Source organism: Numida meleagris, chromosome 1 (genome assembly GCF_002078875.1).
Source record: "Numida meleagris isolate 19003 breed g44 Domestic line chromosome 1, NumMel1.0, whole genome shotgun sequence".
Classification (NCBI taxonomy): domain Eukaryota; kingdom Metazoa; phylum Chordata; class Aves; order Galliformes; family Numididae; genus Numida; species Numida meleagris.
In genome coordinates, this window is record NC_034409.1 from 51,444,159 (window position 1) to 51,464,358 (window position 20,200).

Here is a 20,200-nt window from a genome sequence, read left to right on the forward strand (position 1 = left end):
TGATTCTATGATTCTATGATTCTATGATTCTATGATTCTATGATTCTATGATTCTATGATTCTATGATTCTATGATTCTATGATTCTATGACTCTCCTCCTGCCCCTACCCACTGCTACCAGCTCTCTCCTTCCACTTGCAGAGGAGGACAGCTCCAGCTTGGACCTCAACACAACTCAGCCCAGCCAAAACCATGTGTCCCTGGCTCGAGAGAGGCGAAGCCTTGGTGAGTGTGGGACTCTGCACCTCGTATGTGTGCTGCGGTACAGATTACAGTACATGTGGAGGCACTGTGTCCAGGAGGGAGCTGGGTGGGAGTGCAAAGGTGAAGAGCGTGTGCACATAGCAAAGCCATGTGAGGTCTGCTCCTCTCCCCACTGATGGCTGCAGCGGGTTGGCGACAGTTGCACAGCCCGTTTCATCCTCCCTCCTTCCTCTCGGCCTCTGCAGACGCTCTGGCAGCAGCAGAGCCAGCTGTCCTCGCCGAGTGCAAGACGCGGACCGTGGTCTTTGAGATCTCCCGCAACATGGTGGACAGCACCAACGCCAACTTCGTGGTGTGGCCACCCTGTGTGGAGGTGCAGAGGTGCTCCGGCTGCTGCAACAACCGCAACGTGCAGTGCCGCCCCATGCAGATTCGCGTCCGGCACGTCCAGGTAAGGCAGGCATAGCCCCCTAAACCCCTAACCCTTGTGCAAGGTTCACATAGCTGCCCGTTCCCTGATACTCTCTTTATGGTCATGTGGTGCTGCATGATCCATTCAGTGCTGCAGCCTCTGGCACGGTGATGCCTGTGCCTTTGCTGTCCAGCAGCTGGGAACTGCCACTGCAGCAGTGTTCCCTTGCTATTTCTATGTCTTGAGGTGCCCTTGTCTTTTGTGTTAGAGCAGAAAAACCAGGAGGTGAGGCACTGGCACAGGTTGCCCAGAGAGGTGGCAGATCCCCATCCCTGGAGACATCCAAGATCAGGTTGGAGAGGCTCTGAGCACCCTGATCTAGCTGTAGGTGTCCCTATTCATTGCAGGGGAGTTGGACCAGATGGCCTTTAAGGGTCCCTTCCAACTCAAATGATGAAGCAAACAAACCAGGATACTTCCATTGCAGGAACTGTTTTCAGTGCAGAAAGAGGAGGGCTTGATGGTGTCAAGGCTCCATCCCTCAGCTGTTGCAGGTGTTACAGCAGCTTCTCCTCTTTGCCAGCCCCACAGTTACCTCCTGAGCCAGTCCAGAAGCGAGTAGACACCTGACGGCTCACCTCTCTGTCCGCTTCTCTGCTAACAGTCATCTTCTCACAGCTTCCTCCCAGACAGCTCTTTTAAAAATAATACTCATCCCACATTAATCCTCTGCCTGAGCCCTAAGAGACTCCCCCAGGCAGAGGTTGACTGGGAGAGGTTGCGTCCCGGCAGCTCTGTTCATCAGGAAATTCCTTTCTCAGAAAAGCCAGGCTGAAATGAGGGAAAAGCAAGGGGGGGTGCAGGAGTTGTTTTTGTGGAAAAAGCAAGCGAGAGGTCAAAAGCCAGCCACAAAAAGTGACCTGGAAATGGTTTCTTTGAGGACAGAGGTCTCACTATTGTTTGGCTGGAAGTGTTTGTCTAGCGAGCAGCGTGTGGTCTGAAGCGCGTGGAGTGGGCTTTCAAGGAAAGATAAACAGCGTGGCCGCTGCGGTGCTGCCCCAGGGATGCTGCTGGGGGCAGTGGGTTTGGAGGAATTCAATCCCACAGGCGAGTATTTATAGCTGCAGAGCACTTAGGGACTGTGGGCTTGTCAGATAAGCTGAATGGGGTCAGGCCCAGAGTGGGAGGACCCCAGGCTGTGGTGGGATGCAGTGTGAGCCTTCCCTGAGTCAGCGCTGGTGGAGAGTCCGAGGGAATTTCCAGAGCACCGCCTTCTCCTGAAACAGAGGGCTTCAGCCCCATGAGTTATTAAAGAGCTGCAGACAGATTCAGACAGGCCTGGTGAGGCCTTGTCTGCTCACACTGAGCACAAGCTGTTCTCCTTTTGCCCTTCCTGTGGGATCCTGCGGCGATTAATTCTGGTTGCCTCCAGGTGCACACCATCCTGGCTGTACGAACAGCTTCTGCATATGGTCAGCCACTCGTCCTTCTCCCCACCAGCAGCAGAGACAAGTTAGGAATGGGGGAAACAAGCAGTCAAATCCAAGTTTAGCTCTGCCCTGCTGGTGTGTGCAAAATTAGCTCCATACACACCACCCCTGGCCTCAAACAGCGCTCTCTCCATTGCCTTCTGACTCTGCAGAAAGAGAGCCAGTGCATAAGTGCACCGACGCTGGTTATTTTTGCAGAGTGGGAGCTACAGCTATGTTCATCTTTTGGCTGCGTCTCTCTTCCAAATAGGTGAACAAGATCGAGTTTGTCCAGAAGAAGCCAGTATTCAAAAAAGTCATCGTGCCTTTGGAGGACCACGTGCAGTGCCGGTGTGAAGCAGTGTCCCGGCCGCCCCCCAGGAGCAGCCGGCCAGCACCCCGCGAGCAGAAACGTAAGGACCTCAGCCTTTGTAGTGCAGGGAGAGGCTGGGGTGGGATGAATGGGCTCTCTGCTGGGTGGTGAGGTGCTGGCACAGGCTGCCCAGAGAAGCTGTGGGTGCCCCATCCCTGGAGGTTCAAGGCCAGGTTGAATGGGGCCCTGGGCAGCCTGAGCTGGTGGGTGGCAGCCCTGCCCATGGCACAGGGTTGGAGCTGGGTGAGATTGCATAGCATTTTGCGTGTAGGGAAAGACACTCCGGCATGACCCAGCTTCCCCTCGCTGTACGCTCTCCCCTCTCTTTTGGCAGGCTCGTCGCCATCGTTCACCACAGTCGCCGTCTCGCAGAGGAAGCGGGTACGCCGGCCGCTAGCACAGAAGAGAAAACATAAGAAATACAAGCATGTCAACGATAAGAAAGTGCTGAAAGAAATCCTCATAGCATAGAAGTGCTGGCAGGGGAGAGAGAGCACAAGGCAGGTGACAGCAAGCTGCTTTTTTCCGGGTTGGGGTTCTGTCCTGGTGCTTTGGACCCTCCTCACAGCACCAAGAGCAACTCAGCATGGGGCTGCAGCAGGACCTGAGCGTGGGAAAAGCCCAGTGCACATGTTTATGGCTTTATGGCCCTTGGGCTTCAGCCTCCCCTTTGCCTCCCTTAAAGGCAGACAGCAAGCCTGACTTCTCTCCACACCTAAATTCCCGTGGGATCTGTGTTATTCATCTCTTCTGTGGAACAGCTCCTGTTCTCCTTTCTCTATTGATTCTCTGTTGAAAGAAGAGAATTAATGTTGCTCTGGGGATCCCTTTTCCTTTCATTTCATTAGTTGAGTTGGCAGAAAGACTCCGAAGCAGCAAAGCACTTGGTTCATCTCTCTCCTAGCGGGAAGCCTGTGTACGTAAGAGAGGTCACACCAGGGAAAGAGCTGGAATCTCAGGCAATAGATCTGGACTTTGTCAGTCCAAGGCCTGATTCTTCTCTCTCTGACTTGTGTAAACAGGAGTAATTCCCTCGTCATCAGAAGAATTTTGCCCCACCACAGCTGCTTGGAGGAGCCTGGGCTGTGCCCCCCTCGAGACAGGGGGACAATGTCTCCTAGGATCTAGGGACAAGGGGAGCCAGACAGCATCCTGGGATTGACATTCCCATGCTGAGCACCACCAGGGCTCTGCTAATCTCAGGATCCTTATGGCCAGAAAAGGTTCCCAGACTCCAAATGATGCAAACCCATGCAAATCTCAGCTCTGGCTTGAGCTATCTAGGAGGAAATACAGAGAAGGACAAAAGCCCTCCTGAGCTCTTCTGTTTGGTACTTGAGCATTTCCGGAGGAGAAGAAGGGAGAGGAGGAGAGCTGCAGGGGCAGAGGGTTATAGGCTGCTCAGGGAGGTGGTGCAGTCACTGTCCCTGGAGGTGTTCCAGAACCGTGTGGATGTGGCACTGAGGGACACGGTCAGTGGGCATGGTGGGGATGGGCTGGCGGTTGGACCAGGTAATCTTAGAGGTCTTTTGCAACCTTAATGATTCTGTGATTCTTTATCCTAATGCTGTGCCTGTTTTTGTTTGCCTTCCAGGTTTATTTAATATATTTGCTGTATTGCCCCCATGGGGTCCTTGGAGTGATAACTTTTCCTCTTTGCCAGTCTGCCTCAACGACTGATTCAGGCGGCAAATGGTGCTTCCCTTTCCATCAGTGGACCTTCTCCCACCGAAGCCTCTCCCTTCTTTCATTTATTAACATTTTAAAGTTTTGCAAAAAAAAAAAAACCCAACAAAAAACCAACCAAAAAAAAAAAAAAAAAAAAAAAAAAAAAAAAACCAACCAAAAAAAAAAAAAAAGAAAAAAAGACAAACACAGCTTATATATATATATACATATGAGAAAAGAACAAAGTAGAAACAGAACCACGAACCCCCCAACACACATCGAGGACAGGACAATGCCCTCCCTGCTCAGGTGGACAGGATGGAAAACGCGAAAAGGAGAGCGGGGCCAAATCCTTACTGCAGGGAGGAGGGAAATGAACTCACTGAGGGAGGAAGGGGCATTTTCTTCCTTCCCCACGTGTTTCTGTATGGCCGGGGCCCGGCTCAGATCAGCACTTGCACTGGACCTGCGATTTGAAACAGGTGAATCTCAAACTGCGGGCGGCATCCCATGATGGAAAATGCACTATATGGACCTTTACCGCCCTACCTGGACAGAGATATATTTTTAGCGTGCGTGTGTATATTTTATTTGAAAAAGAAAAACCAAAACCACTGAAACATACGACATCTCGGGGAACAGAAGACAAACAAAGCAAAACGAAAACAAAGAAGCCAAATGCCATTCCCCCCCCCTTTCCCCTCCTGCTCCTGGTGCTGACTGGAAGGTGTTCGGACCGAGGGGAAGGAGCAGCCAGCGGCGGAGCCGTCCCCGTGCCCCTGCCCTGCCGAGGAGCTGTCTTTGCACATGCTGGTGGAGAACTCAACTTTCCAGGCTCGGACTCCGAGTATTTTTTAAATTCGCTCTGTATGTGTGCGCATGTCTCTGTGTGTATATGTATACGTGTGTGTGCGTGTGCGTGCGTATTTATACATACCTATATAAATATATATATATATGTTCTTAAATGGATTTCATTCCCGGCGGCAGGCAGTTTGGAGGTGCGTGTCCCCGTTGGCTCCATTGGGTTGGCATTGCATTCCGGTGGGGCCAGGACGGGCAGATTCCTGCCTGCAGCTCTCTGCCTCGGGCGCTCTTTTGCTTTCTACCAACACCCAGCACCACTTCCTCGCAGGAGGTGAAGCGGCAGCGCAAGGCGATGAACAACAGCCAAACTTAGAAGCATGACTTAATTTCATCAAGCTGTCCTCGCCTGCTCTGTGGTCCCGAAAGCAGAATCATGTCATTCCCCCGGGCTCTTTAACCCCTTCGTGGGTGTCCTGTGCACCGTGCCTTCACTGGGCTCTGGCTTTCCCATCTTTTTTTTTTTTCCCTCTCAAACTCCATCAGGATTTTACCCATTGGATATTACAAGCTCCTGCAGAGAGCTAGCTGCACACCCCTTCGTCATCTCCATCCAAAATGGGAATTCCCATTGTGGGACTTCGGCACTCCTGCTCTGACCTGGCAGCGTCATGCACGGAGTCACCCAGAAAAACCCCAGGGGAGCTGGGGATGGGGGCGAAGACGCAGCGTGGGGCTTCTCAGGTTGTGTATGGGCTCAGCCCCCAGCCCTCGAGTCTTAAGGCGCTTCGCTTTCTTCTTCCAAAATGTTTCCTTCAGTTTGTAAAGATGGTGAGGCTTTATTTTATTTTAATTTTTTTTTGCTTTTTTTTTTTAAAATGTAAGATTAATTTATATTCAGTACTGTATTTAAAGTTGTAAAAAAAAAAAAAAAACGAAAAAAAAACCAAAAACCAGAAAGCAAACCAAACCTCTCAAAGAACATACTCTCTTTCTTTTGTGAGCTGAAGGAAATTCAGCAGAGGCACACGCAGCTCACGGTGGGGCTCACGGGATTCCCAGTGCCTCCTGTTTCATTTTCAGAACGCTTACACCCAGGCTGCAGCACAGAGCGAGCGCTGCACGGAAAGTCCTGCTCGCTCCCAGGGGGGCAGCTCGGCATCCACCTGCCCGCAGCATCTTTTCCAGCTCACGGTCTTCTCCGAAATGAGTCAGGCCTTGGGGATTTCTTATCAAGGGTCCCATTTTGGTTAGCAGGTCCGCTCGGAGGCACAGCCAGAATTTCCCTGCGCTTTCATCGCATCGCTGGATTCCTCTGCTTTGAAGGAGCTGGGACGGTGTTTATGCTCTTCAAAGCTGTGCAAACATTCAGCCAGGTCCTCCCTTAGTCACACCGTCTAGACGCCGTCGGTCCTTCCCTTCTTCAGAAGGGCTGCTGCCTTTCCTGTTCCCCCGAGCAAGGGAGTGTTGCGCAGTCAGTGGGTGCAAGGCTGGAAAAGCCGCTTGCTGGGTTTGAGTTCGAGTCTGGGTTTGAGTTTGTGTTTGGCTTTGAGTTTGGGTTTCAGTTTGCGTTTGAGTTTAGGTTTGGGTTTGAGTTTGAGTTTGGGTTTGAGTTTAGGTTTGGGTTTGAGTATGAGTTTGGGTTTGAGTTTGGGTTTCAGTTTGCATTTGGGTTTGAGTTTGGGTTTTCGGTTTAGATTTGGGAGAAGCGTTCCCTCCCTGCAGGCAGGTGGCACCTCAAAGCCACGCTTGGAGCCCCCATCATGACACCAAACCCACACGGGATACGAAAAGGTAGGGAGATGGGACATGACACATGGGACACCAAGGCAAGGCAAGACATGGAGGGGTGAGGGGATTCATCCCATAGTGGCCCCATCGTGCTGTCCATTCACAAGAACCCAGTGGGTCCTGGGGGTGGAGGTGCTGCCTGTGCCAAGCAGGGCGCACAGAGGGAGGAAAATAAGAAGAATTAAAATCTACTTAGGAAAAAAGAGCCCACAAAGCTCTTCTCAAAGTGGTGCAGCTGTTCATGGCTCGCCTTCACACAGCCTGTGTCCAAGCAGAGCCGTGTCCTCCCTGAGCCATAATCTGCTGTGACCAAGCGAACATGTTGCAAACCTGGGAATTTCCCCTCTTAAAAGGCATCGGGAAGGAGCCAAAAAGCCTCGGCTGCTTCCAGCTTTCATCTTGGGATTAGCGGAACGAGGAACCCCAGGGCCCCAAAATCCAAGTGGGCTTCCAGGGTTCTGGGAGCAGATGGGACTTGGAAAACACAGACCCTTGGAATTACCAACTCAGTCAAAGGAACTGTTTGCAAACAATTAAGCAGTGACCCAAAAGTAGGGAGCAGGGAGGTTTGTGCCTTGACAGTCGATGTCGAAATGTTTGCTGTGGTTTTTCTGCAGGCGCTGCAAAAGCCAAGAGACAGCACGCTCAGTTTGGGGATGCCGAGCAGCTCGGGAAACTCCCAGGTCCCCTAATCTGCTGACCTTCAGCCAATGCAGATGCTGAACAGCAGCTCCATGCCCCACACAGCCTGGCTCGGAGGGTTCTGCTGTAGGTGTAAAGAGGAGGAGAGGTGTTCAAGGCGAGGTTGGATGGGGCCCTGGGCAACCTGATCCAGTGCCTGATTTAGTGGCTGGCAGTCCTGCTCACAGCAGGAGATTGGAAATTGATGATCTTTGAGGTTCCTTCCAACCCATGCCATTCTAAGACTCTGTGATCCCCCACACCAGGGGTCAGAGCAGAGTGTAACAATGGATGAAGTGCAGCGTGCACCCCTTGGGTGGAGGCTGCAGGGGGACCTGTGCCTTTAAAGCCTGCAGAGGTGTTTTTCGGTGGAAAAAGTGTTTCATGGCCGTGATGGAAATTGTTTGTATCTGACTGACTGACCAAAGAGAGAGAAAGAGAGAAAAGACCTTCCTTCCCTGCAATGGATTTAGGAATTTTTTCCGCTAATCAAGAAGAAAAACAAAAATCATGTGCTGGGGGGCCGAGAGGAAAAGGAGGCCTCCCTGATATCCCATAAACCTGGGGGCTCTGGACAACACATGGTGATGGGAGCGCAGCTGGCCCTGGAAAATATGAGGCAGTCAAGAAGCGCAGCACAGGGGCAGCAGCCCTGGGGCTGTGCGGGGACATGGCAGCATGGCTTTGGCCATACCAAATATGTGCTCCCAGAGGATGCACAAACACTGATGAGGTCCAGAAAGGGCAGGATCAGAGACCTCTGCCATGAGGTTTCTCCCAAGGGATGGATGGTTCTCATCAGAACATCCCTCAACTTTGTTATGGGCTCATCGTGTACCTGGTGCAGCTCTCATCAGCACGGCTGGACCCAGTGCTGAGTCCTCACACTGGCATTTGGCATGGATGATGCTCTCCTGCCTGCTGTGAACAGCCCCATAACCAAATAAAGGATTTTCTCAGCACAGCCACCTCCAAGTGCATTAAATGAAACAGAAAGGAGCAGCTGCACTTTTTCCCCCATGATACGCATTTTCCCTTTTCCATGGATAGTTCCACCAGCTGAGCTGCAACCTATTGTTGCGCTTCTTTATTTACTTAAGTTTAAAGCTTGTGGCCAAGAAGGAGCCACCAAGAGCCATGCTCTAGGCATGGGCATCCTCATTCCACTACCAGAGCTGCAACAGCTCCCACCCATCCATCCATGGGTCTGCAGATGAGCATGGGGTGCTGGCAAGGAGTTGCAAGAAACAGCTACGGTGAGCTTGCAATGGGGCAGGAGAGTGCAGTGAAGCTCAAGAAGGCTGGGAGTTGCTTTTGGGGGAGTTTTTCTTCTACTCATTTCTGCTCCTTGCCCAGAGATCCCCCTTACTTGCCAGGAAGCCCAGCGGGGGCAAGCATTTTGCCACCTGGCTTATGCACGCACCAGTCAAGGAAACAATTCTGCAACTGAAAGAGGAAATCTCCATCCCGGCTATTTCCAACCTCTATTGTTTGCTCCCCTGATCATGCATTACACAGCGCAGCAAGCAGAGCAGTGAGATTGCAACACTGTGCATGTGCTTTCAGACATTTAATTTTAGCCTTGCAAGAAGGATTTGTGGTATCGAGAAAGCCCAGTTCTAAGGAAAGAGGAAACCTGTGATTCTGACACTTGACTTTGACCAAAAAAGGAAGCAACTCATGTTGGTGACCTAATGGCTTTAGTCATCCGTGCTACAATGCTCAGGGACACAGTGGGTACCCAGAGGGGTTTTCCCACCCCGAGGGCCTGTGGCAAGGCTGGAGCCCTTGTGCACCCAGAGCTTCATGTTTTGGGCTCTGGGGAGCCCAGGACCTGCCTGTCTCACAAGGACAGCATCACTGGGGCTCTCTCAAGAGCCCTCCTAGCACTGGAGCACATCGCTGCTTCCTCAAAGGCAGAAGCATGCTTGGTGCCCTTTTCCGGATATTATTATGTATATTTTTTTGAAATCTTGCAGATATAACACTCTTTCAATTCCTCAAAACCTGGCTTCTGCATGTGACCAGAGGCATAGTCTCCTTTCCTGCCTGTCCCTTCCCCTTCCAATAACACACATGTAAAATGGGTGGCTGAGTGGCTCCTTCTCCTTTTGAACAGCCTGCAAGATACGATGTGTGCATTTCCTTGAGAAAGCTAGCAAACCCTGGCATGGCATGGAAGGGGAGAGCTCAGCACCTCACTTTGACTATGAGGGAAGACCACTGCAATGTAGCTTTGGCCCTGTTTGGTTTATTGTGTCAATGAATGAAGGGGGAAAAAAAAAAAAAAAAGAAGGGGAAGAGGAAGATGGTTATTGAGTGCTAAATACTATATGAAATTAAACAGAGAGCTTGCTCAGACATGGTGCCTTCTACTCCTTTTGCCCCAAGCAGAGCTGCCGAGTGGTGAGAAGAGCGAAGATTTCTCACCCCATGAAACCTATGAATGCTGTATCCATGTGCTAAGCCTATCCTGTGTATCCATGCTGCTTGGCTAAGGGCAGGACATGGAGACTTGGGTCACTGCAGCCCTGTGCACTCCCATATGGGGCCATGCTGGGTGGACTTGTGGGCTCCTGGAGAAGCAGAGAGCATAGAAGACCTTGAGGCTTGCCCCGTGTGTGTCTATGTACTCAGCACTGGTGAAGCCACACCTCAAGAACTGTGTTCAGTTCTGGGCCCCTCAATACCAGAAAGACATGGAGGCCCTGGAGCGTGTCCAGAGACAGGCAGCAGAACTGTGAGGGGTCTGGAGCACAAGTCTGATGGGGAGCGGCTGAGGGAACGGGGGTTGTGCAGTCTCGAGAAAAGGAGGCTCAAGGGAGACCTTATCGCTCTCTACAATGACCTGAAAGGAGGTTGTGGCGAGGTGGGGGTCGGCCTCTTCTCCCAGGTAACAGCAGTAGGATGAGAGGGAATGGCCTCACATTGCACCAGGGGAAGTTCAGGTTGGATATGAGGAAACATTTATTCTCCAAAAAGTGGTGCTGCACTGGCATGGGCTGCCCAGGGAGGTGGTGCAGTCACCATCCCTGGAGGTGTTCCAGAACCGTGTGGATGTGGCACTGAGGGACATGGTCAGTGGGCATGGTGGGGATGGGCTGGTGATTGGACTAGGTGATCTTAGAGGTCTTTCCAACCTTAATGATTGTGTGACATGGAGGTGGGTGCCTGGTCCTCAGCACCAGGCTGTTCTGCAGTGCTCCCATTCCCGGCCAAAGCAGGAATGCTAGGAATGTGAAATCCCGGCACACCACCCCCATGCCCCCCCCTCCCCCTCCCGTGTCCCTGTCCTGTCTCAAGAACAGGATATTTGCCTGAGCAACATCCACTCACACACAACTCGCTATCAGGAAAAAACACTCAGTCAGCGTCTGGAGGGGCTGATGGGATGACGGGGCTTCTGTATGGGGAGCAGGAGTGGGAGCTGCACAGGAGCCTCAGCATATGGGGGCTGCAGTCAGGCATCAAAGCAGACAGGAGAATCCAGAATGTGGGGATTTAACTCCATGCTGGAGCTGTCTGACTTCAGGTAAAATGGTCTGAGGGCTTCTTTGTGGGTGCCTCCAGCCACGTGGACACGTCCCGCTTGCAGTGCAGGCTCCATAAATCTGTCCTGTCCCAGGTAAACAGGATCTGGTCGTGCTGCCTGACCTTGTTTACCTCCCCGAAAGAATCTGGCTGGAATTTTCTTTTCTTTCTTTTTTTTTTTTTTTTAATTTTTTTTTTCTTTCCTCAGGGCCGGTGAGTCAGCCAGCAGCAATGCGCGCAGCCTTTCCACACTGACTCACACCGCTGCCCGCCGCTCCCCTCTGCCCCGCGCCACTGGGCCAGGAGAAAGCCCCGTGTCCCCCTGCTATAACCCACGCACCGGTGGCCGTGTGATGACAGTGGCATCGGTGGTGACAGTGGCAGTGGTGATGACTGTGGCAGGTGGGAAGCGCTGCCAAGCACTTGAGCAGCCCCCGTGCCAAAACACAGGAAGTGCGCTGAGCAATCACCCCGCGCATTGTCAGCTCCAAAAACACCAAAGCAAACAAAACAAAACAAAATAATTAAAAAAAAAGAAGAAGAAGAAGAATAGGTCTAACTAGAACAATTGCCCTGAAGAAAAGAAAAAAAAAAAATAAGAAAAAAATCAGAGGCCAAGGGACCTGGCCTGGCGCCAGGACCCTTGTTTTCGCTTCCCAACACAATGCACATTAAATAATACTTCCTTCTCGCAACACGGCCCTCTTGGGCCGCCCCTGTTTGTCCTGGGGTCTGAGCTTAGGGTAATGGCCCTGAGGCAGCCACTCTGCCCACACTGCCCCTGCCTGCTCCCAATGCTGCTGAAGAGGAATGAGGGCACCTGGTGACTCTCGGTGCCCTCCCAGCCTCTGCCACCCAGTAGCAGGTTGGGGCTGAGATGATTTGTGGGGTGGTAGCTCCCCAAGATCAGCCAAGCAGCCATCCCAAGTTATCCCCATGTAGCCATGCCCAAGTTTAGGAGCCATCCATAGGAGCTGATCGCAGCAGTCGTATGATATACATTGACTTATTGCCAGGTTAAATAAAAGAGAATAAAAAAAAACCACAACAATATACATAATTCGTGGGATGAATGGTTTCATGGCATTTCTGGCCAGTCTTCCATCCTGGGATAAGGGGAAAAGCAGTTCCTTGGCTCTCCAGTCTTCAGGTCCCACTTGGCTTGGGCTCAGCTTTTTTTCTCATGGGGATTTCTCTTCCAAACGATAGTGCTGCTGGCCCCCACAGCGTTTAGATGTCTGCGTTGTGGAGGAATCCCAGGAAAACCGGTTTTGTTTATTTTAGCTTCTTTCCTGAAAAATTTACCATCTGAGGCACCACACCTCTTGTTTGTTGGCAGTGTCAATCAACAGCCATCTCTGTTTCTCTCCCTCCTTTCTCTGCCTCCATCTCCATCTCCATCTCTATCTTGTTGGGATTTTTCATTAAATATCAGGTGCAAGAAAGGAAGATGAAAAAAAATGCTGGGCTTGATCCTTTTAGCCCCCTCCCCCCTTTTTTTTTCAAGCAAAATGGAATCTTTATACACAAAATGGCATTGCTTCAGCCATACACGTGCTACCAGATTTCTGCTTTCCTAATCTGGTGGAGGACATGGACCCAGCCCTTAGGATGCACCCAAACCATCCATGTTTGGTGGTAACTGTGGTCACAAAAAGTGGGCCAACAGTGGGGTTCACCTGAAAGCAGACATCTAAACGCTGGCTCTGAAGTCTCACCCAGCCATCTCAGCTCCTCCATAGTCAACAGAGATGGGCACCTCCATGAAGCAACTCAGCTTAATTTCTGGAGGGCTGGGATGAATCATGTTGTGGCTGCGCTCAATGCTCCCCTTTGTCTAGAGTAGGAGACAAAGGCTGCAGGTGTTTGACTGCCTAATTTTCAGCCAGCTCAACTGAAGGTGCTTAATTTTCAGCTGGCAAACGGTAGGCACAGCGAATCCCACCTTGGGAGAACAATGTGCCAGCGTACGACAGGCAGCGGCAGGTCCCGGAACAGGGCTCCCACCTTGATTTTACTGAACAGCCGCAGTCACTGCTCACATTTGATCATGAGAACCACTGCCTCAGCAAAACACAGATTGCTCAACCTGCAGAGCAAGCCTCGTCCTCCAGAAGTGTTGTCAAAGAGAATGTTCTGTGGGGACCGTGAAGCACGTGAGAGAGAAGAGCTGAGGCTAACAGCTTGCTTCTTTGAGCATGGGGTTTTCCCTGGGTCTGGCACGGCACCGGTTCCTATCAGCTGCCAAGCCTTTGACAATTCACCCTCTTCTGATAACACAAGAGAAAATCTGTGGTAGCCAGACCCAAACACTGAGCCCAAATCACCACGTGCGTCCCCTCCAGCTCAGCGCTACCTGTTTGGCCATTTCAGTCCCTGGGTTCTGTCGGTGGCTGAGCCACGCTGCTGACAGCTCACCCTCCTAATGGCAAGAGTACAGTGGAAAGTTTATTCAGCCCAGTGTTTGTTGTTTGGCCTCCTCTGCGGAGGGAGCAGGTGCTGGAGGGTGTTTGGTTAGCTGGTTAAACAAATTGCAGCGTTCCTGCCAGCTCCTGCAAGCTCAATGGGTAGCAAGCAGCAGCTCAGATGTTTCTCTGTGTGCAGGTTTGAGGCACGAGGCTTTGCTCTGGTCATTGCTCTACAACAGCCACATGTTCAGTGCTGAGATGACCCTAAAAAAGGCTGCACAGCCAGGGTATAGGAAGGTGAATATTCACATTAGGATAGTCCAGCTTATCTCAGTGGGTACTCCAGGTTGACTCAGCACTGCTCCTTCAAACCCTTGTTAATGGTCTTCACAGCTCCAGCTTGGAATCCAGTGCAGACAAGTGGTGGTTTGGCTGTTGCCTGCTGAAAGTTGTATCAACATCACTCCGAGCCACCAGACTGAATTACCTTCAAGGAGACCATCAGGTTGGATATTAAGAAAAATTTCTGGTGATGATGCATCGCAACAGGCTGCCCAGAGAGGTGTTGGAGTCACCGTCTCTGGAGGTGTTAAAGAAATGTGTGGATGTGGCACTGAGGACATGGTTAGTGGGCATGGTGAAGATGGGCTGACAGACTAGGTGATCTTAGTGATCTCTTCCAACTTTAACCGTTCTATGATTCTATGATCAAAACAATCATTTCCCATGGCAACCTGTCACAGGGACTCGGTGCTCTTTTGACCTGGAAAATCCATTCATACCTGTTAGCTCCCATGCTCACGCTCATTTGGGGGCAGCTCTGCTCTCTGCAGTGACAATGTCTAACACAATCCCATTTTGCTTATGGAGCAGGTACACATCTATGAGTTGTGATGAAATCCTGTAGAGCTGATCTGTGTCATGGACCGTGGGAAGCAGTGGTGGTGATATCAACAGTGGCCAAGCAACACAAAGTCCTGAGAACTCTTTGGAAAGGGAAGTCAAGACACTGTCCCATTTGCTTGGAATCTTTCAGCTCTCTCCTTTCACACTTCAATGATTTACATGTTTATCACACAGAATGCTCCTGTTGATTGGATACTTGGCATCACTTCCTAGGTGAGATGACCAGTGCCTGCACACAATCTGAAATCTCTTAGGGGCTTCTAATTGCTTGTTTGACCAAATCTTGCCAAGAACTATCTTCCCACCAGGTTCTGCAAGCAGACAGTGCTGCAACCATTGGCTGGGCTGCATGGACAGATTTTCTTAGCAACAAATATCACTACGTTGCAGTTTCAGGCACTTCCTGAGAAAACTTTCTGAAATGCATCCGAAGTCTGTACAATTTCGGATGGGAAGCATAACTGCCTACCAAGAAAAATGAGAACATGTACTCCATTTTAAGCCCAGGACAGAAAGTAGTTGCAGAGTCACGCGGCTGCGAAGCTCCCGTCACCCACTGGCTAGCCCTTGCCTCCAGCCCTGCTCAGCAGTGTGCAGAAATAGCTGTGGGCAGAAATCTGCCCAGACAAAAGCCAGGGAGGTTTCTGATGTCAGCCGGGCACCAGACATGGCTGCTGAGCCTGTGTCCCGTCGCGACACCCGTGTTCCGTTGTGACACCCTGTTCCCCAGACACCTACATTTGTCTTTGGAGTGGAGACGGATCAGGATGCAGAGGGAGAAGTGGAGAGATGGATTTGATCTGTCAACTTGTGGTGAAATACAGTGATAATCCCCCACCTCAAAGCTTATTTTTTGTTAGTTAAAAAAAGTGTCTGGCTGAATCACCAGACCAGCTGCTTCCTACACAAATAAGAGGCACGCACGGTGTGCAGAAAGGAATAGTTGACATTCCTAATCAATTAGATAAGGGGAAAAAAACCAGTTCATTTTCCTGTTCAAAATCAAATTATCATGGTTACTTCAGATTTCAAGGGCATTTATCTCCCGGCTTCAGACGGGGGCGGGGGGGCACAGGTGCTGGGCTGGGGCAGGACCCAGCTGCACAGCCCTGGCCAGGACAGGAGCAGCCATGGTGTTTGCCTCTGTAGAGCCAGGGTACGTGCTCTTGCCAGGCCTGGGTTAGCTAGCAGTGCCCGGGGAAGAGCCTTAACACTCTTCTACCAAATGCTGCAAGGGAAGCGCTCTGAGATCCTGCCTATGCACTGCCTGGCTTTAGAAACATGGATAAACATTTACCCAGGGGCATGCCAAGGGAAGCGAGGTGAGGAGGAAAGTGGCTCCAAGGGCTGTAGGAGAATGGAGACGCTTTCCTTTCTCCTGGTTTGGCTCAGGGTGTTTGGGTGGAGGAGGTACACGCTCAAAACGTGGGGTCTCCTGCCAAAAGCAGAGCCAAGTGCTGGCCCCATGGGGTAGATGCAACATAAGGCAGCGTCTTCAGGACGCTCCCTTCACATCACCCCGCTGCGGGCTTCAAGATTTCCCAGCAATTTGAGGATAAAACGCACAACTGAGGCGAAGAGAGCCTGCATAGCCCTGCTCCGAGCCTCGGGACATTGCGCTCACCCCAAATCCCGGCCTGCAGTGCCACCTAACGAGCAGCTGCTGAGTCGTGAAAAGCAGGCGTTGGCTGCAAGGGCTTCCTCAGGGCGCTCCCACTGCTCTACTGACTCTCAGCCATCTCCCGTGAAGGATCTCCTTCCATTAAGAAAGTCGTTAGCCCGTTTTGATCTACCCTGGCGGCTCTGGGGAAACAAGGGCACCTAGGGCAGACGGAAGGTTTATGGCCAAAGAGTGTCCAGGAGGAAGAAATCACTTCAGTCTTGTGATCTGGATGCTCAGCAGGGCTTGGGAGATCTGATTGCTGTGGTCCCTGCTATTTTCATTTTTATTGTATATGACAGCTTAATGCAAAACTCAGTGCTGGCCCAGGGAGCAGGAGCTTCACCTAAGATGTAACGCAGAAAAGCAAATCCTAATTGCACTCCTGGTGGTGTGAAGGACTGTTGGGTGGTGTGGCGTGGCACGGCAGGGCACGATGTAACACATTTTGCCTGAAACGTGGATGAAGGACACCTCCTAGCTCCTGTATCCCTAGGGCTCAGCTCAGATGCAGTTCAGTGCCCACTTCTGGCCCCAGATCAGCTCTGAGCACAAGTGCCAATCCCATCACAGCCTGATTCCCTCAGATGAGGGCCTGAGCTCATAGAAAGCAAGCATCACAGCTCTGGCCTTTTCCAAGTGGGAGAATGGGGGACGTGCACTGCTTTTCATGTAAAATGTCCTCTGAAAAGAGAAGGTTTTAGGACGGGGTGCTCTACAGTGCAGGGGGACTGCGGGAATGCTGCTGCCACGGGAAGCTCATAATGTTCATGTGCATTTCCTCACAACAACAAAATTCAAATTCATTGAAACAACAAAACTCGATTGAAAGCACAAACATATATATTTATAGAAACCCACAAAAGTGTGCAAACAAGGACAACGACAAAGCACTTATTTTTCCTTGCCCACCTATGCTTCAGTCTTAGGGTTCGGAGCAGTGACAATCCTACTAGAGCTTCCTGAAAAGAAAGCAATCAGCACTGTGTACTTTGTGTACTTTGTGTACCAAAGCAGTGTGCTTCAGTCCTGCTGTGACACAAAAGCGTTCAGCACTCAGAGCAGCCTAGGGAGAAGGAACACCATTCTCTAGCAAAGTGTTTATCTTGGAAGGTGTTTCAGCACCTTCACAAGGACCCGTTTACGTATTTTGCATGAATCAGGCACTGGACAACGTGTGTATACAGCCAGGGATTGGGACCAAGACCAGGACACGGATCTCTTGCCCAGGAAAATAGCTGTGAGATCGGGCTGTGTCATACAGTTACCTGTTCCCTGGTCCAGTGAGCTCTGAATGTGGCTTGCATCAAGAAGGACAACGTCACCAAGTGATTGTGTGCCCCCTTACACTCAAGATAGACAATAACAAGTCCCTGAAGATGGGATTTCATGGTCCCAAAGACAGAAGAGGGATGGGACCTTGATGTCTAGCACTACTGGGTGTGTGCTGTAACTGCTGAGCTACAGTTTAACAGATAAGAAAACAACAGATCCTCTTTCAGCGGCATGTTCAAAGTCAAATAGTAGCTGCTACTTCTGGCACTGACCCTGTCCTAGGAACTAGATGAGCTCTTTGAGGAAAGCCAGGAAGAAACACCTAAGAATGTTTCCCAGTTGCACCCGGGTGTGAGCCAAGGAGCAGGAAAGCTGAGCTGCCCACCAAGGTGAGGTGACACCTAGGGACAAGTGCCAGCTCGGTGCTGTTTGGAGGATCACAGCCTGGAGTTTGGTGCTTGCTATCCCATTTAGATGGCACTCCTGGCCCCTCAGAGCTGCACTCAAGGCATGGCCACAGTGGGAGGGAAACACTGAGTGCTCTGATCTAGCAGTGAAAGGCTGGAGCAGAAGGTTGTTAGGTGCAGCTCATAGAATCATACCGTAGAATGGCTTGGGTTGGAAGGGACCTCAAAGATCATCTATCTCCAACCCCCTGCCAAGGGCGGGGTTGCCACCCACTAAATTAGTTACTAGGTTTAGTGGCCTAGTGGCTTAGTGACTTTCTCCATCATAAGGGATGGAGAAACCCCATACTGGGCAAAAAGAGGCTAAGGGTGAAAATGAAGTGAAACTGAACCAACAATAGACATTTTTCTTCATGACAGACCCCACCACGGCTCTTGGACGGACCCAGGCTTGGGCCAGGACTAGTACTTTGGCCAAGGCAAGGGGACAAAAATATCTGTTTTCCTTGAATTTTGTGTAACCCCAAAGGCAGAACAGCACCTTGTGCTGGGGCTCTGGCTTGCTGGCCATCTGATTCTGGGAAATCCCTGAGCTGGGAGAGGATCAGAGCCGGGCGAGGCACACACAGCAAAAGTGCAGCTTTAAACACGTCATTTACTGGCGGCTGATGTGAGACTCTCGGTAAACCAAGGGGCTGCCAATTGGCAGCAGAGGGCAGCTGCATTCTTTCCACAGGCTTTAAGCAAACCTATAGCATTAAAAGCACTGTTCAATACAGGCATTCCCATAGGGTAGTTTTTCTGGAGTTTAACTAACTGCTGACATTCAGAACATCCTGCACTTGCTGAGACAGCTCAGCTCTGACTGGGCTGGACTCAGAGGCCAGTGCAGCACTGACTTTGTCCTTTTGCAGCCCTTTATTTTTGTGATGCGTTATGAGGCTGTGTACCAAAAGCACAACCTGCGTATAAAACAGACCTGCGCGCAGAGGAGCGTGATGAGTGCCATCTACTGATAATTGAACACACAGCAGCGCGCAGCAATAGGCCAGTTTACCAGTCAAGCCAGCAATACATCGCAAACGGTATTGGCAGCACGACTTCCATGGCTGCCAGCTCCCGTAGATTCCCGTTACGGAATCACGGCGGCGTGCTCGCAGGCTGCCAAATCCTGCTCCTGCTGCAACGTCGTTTCTTGGAGCTACGTCAAGCAGTGTTTCTTCTGGGATGTGCTGGGCTGTTTTGAATCTATGCTAATCTTTGCCGCACTCTTTTGAAAAAAAAATATAAATAAAAATCCTTGGCAGAATTAGGCTTTATAGAATCTAAATGACTGTTAATAAATTTCTAGTGTTAATGTAAGTGCCTGTATCTACTGCAAGCCGAGTCGTTTAATCAAACCAGAAGCAATTAAAATGGTAATTCCTCCATACTAGATTCTGCTTGCAATTTTTACTCAAGTAAAACTCTTTGAAGTTAATTGGAATTTTGATTAAAGGCTCCTGGATTTGGGTCTCGGGATTTGTACTAAGGAAGGTTCAATATTTGCTTTGGTTTTCTGTGCATTGAGTTCACTTCTATGTGTTAGTGTGACTATACAATTAGTCATAGCAACTCCAGTAAAGGTTTTGATAATCTAGTTCCTGATATACTTTTAAAAGGTCTTTTATCGCAGAGTGGCTTTTAAAGGTTGTAAGATCTGAAAGACTGGAATGCTTAAATTGTTTGTCTTCATTATTTTTAGTCTTTATAAATGGCTGAGTAACATTCACTTAGAGGTAATTCATAACTTGGGACAGGATGGGAGGATTCTTGTTTTTCACCCATAGGATTCCAGTTTGGGTTGTCAGACTAAACTGGACAACACGCAAGAACAAAAACAAAACCATCGGCAACAAGCCAACCTACCAACAAAAACCCCACACCCTGCCTACTCACATTATAACCATTATTAGAATGAAAAGCAACTGGGGTAACAGCTTTAGTAAGTAGTATTTTTGCCCAAGGAAGACCTCTGCAAAAAAAACCAAACAGTTTCTGAAATGCAGAAGGAACCACAGAAGTATGTTCGGGTGCTCAGGACACTGGAGGAACCAGGGGAGTATTGCCTTTGTAGCACTCCCACAAAGTGGGAGTCAGTGTGATTACACCCGAGAGTAAAACCTCCTGGATGCACAGAAACCTCCCCCAGCAAGCAGCGATGGATGATTTTGTCATGTCATGGCATTTGCCCGGAATTTTGTTGCATTCCGATGTCACCTCATGTGCAGAATTCATCCCTCATCTCTCCAGGATGTGAGGTCTTTCAAACGCTGTGATATAACTGATGCAAATACTGCTTATACCACATGTGGAACAATTGTCGGCATGAGGCGAAGAACGGGAAAAGCAGGAATAACGAAGGGAATACTCATGCAGAAATCTGACAGTATTGAGGACATGGATTCCTGCCATACACCTCTGTTTATAAGCAGAGGATCAAGGCTTTTGATCAAAACGCAGGTTGCTTCATTTGGAGAACGCCTTCAGTATTCATTAAGTTTATTTCATATTGGAAATATATATATAATAACATTTGAGTTTAAAGAGGCACAAATTAAATAAAACGAT

The 20,200-nt window shown here is 50.2% G+C and overlaps 1 protein-coding gene across 2 annotated transcripts in view; it reads left to right on the top strand.

Annotated features, from left to right (window-relative positions):
• Positions 1-5,095, top strand: part of PDGFB (platelet derived growth factor subunit B) — a 13,360-nt gene extending 8,265 nt beyond the window's left edge. The window contains exons 3-7 of one of the 2 annotated variants that reach the window (XM_021384901.1): positions 143-226; positions 451-656; positions 2,358-2,499; positions 2,794-2,963; positions 4,054-5,095. In XM_021384901.1, the coding sequence (XP_021240576.1) occupies positions 143-226; positions 451-656; positions 2,358-2,499; positions 2,794-2,930 (569 nt within the window). In that variant the 3' untranslated portion in view covers positions 2,931-2,963; positions 4,054-5,095. The remainder of the gene's footprint in view (positions 1-142; positions 227-450; positions 657-2,357; positions 2,500-2,793; positions 2,964-4,053) is intronic. The other variant, XM_021384894.1, reaches the window with a different exon arrangement.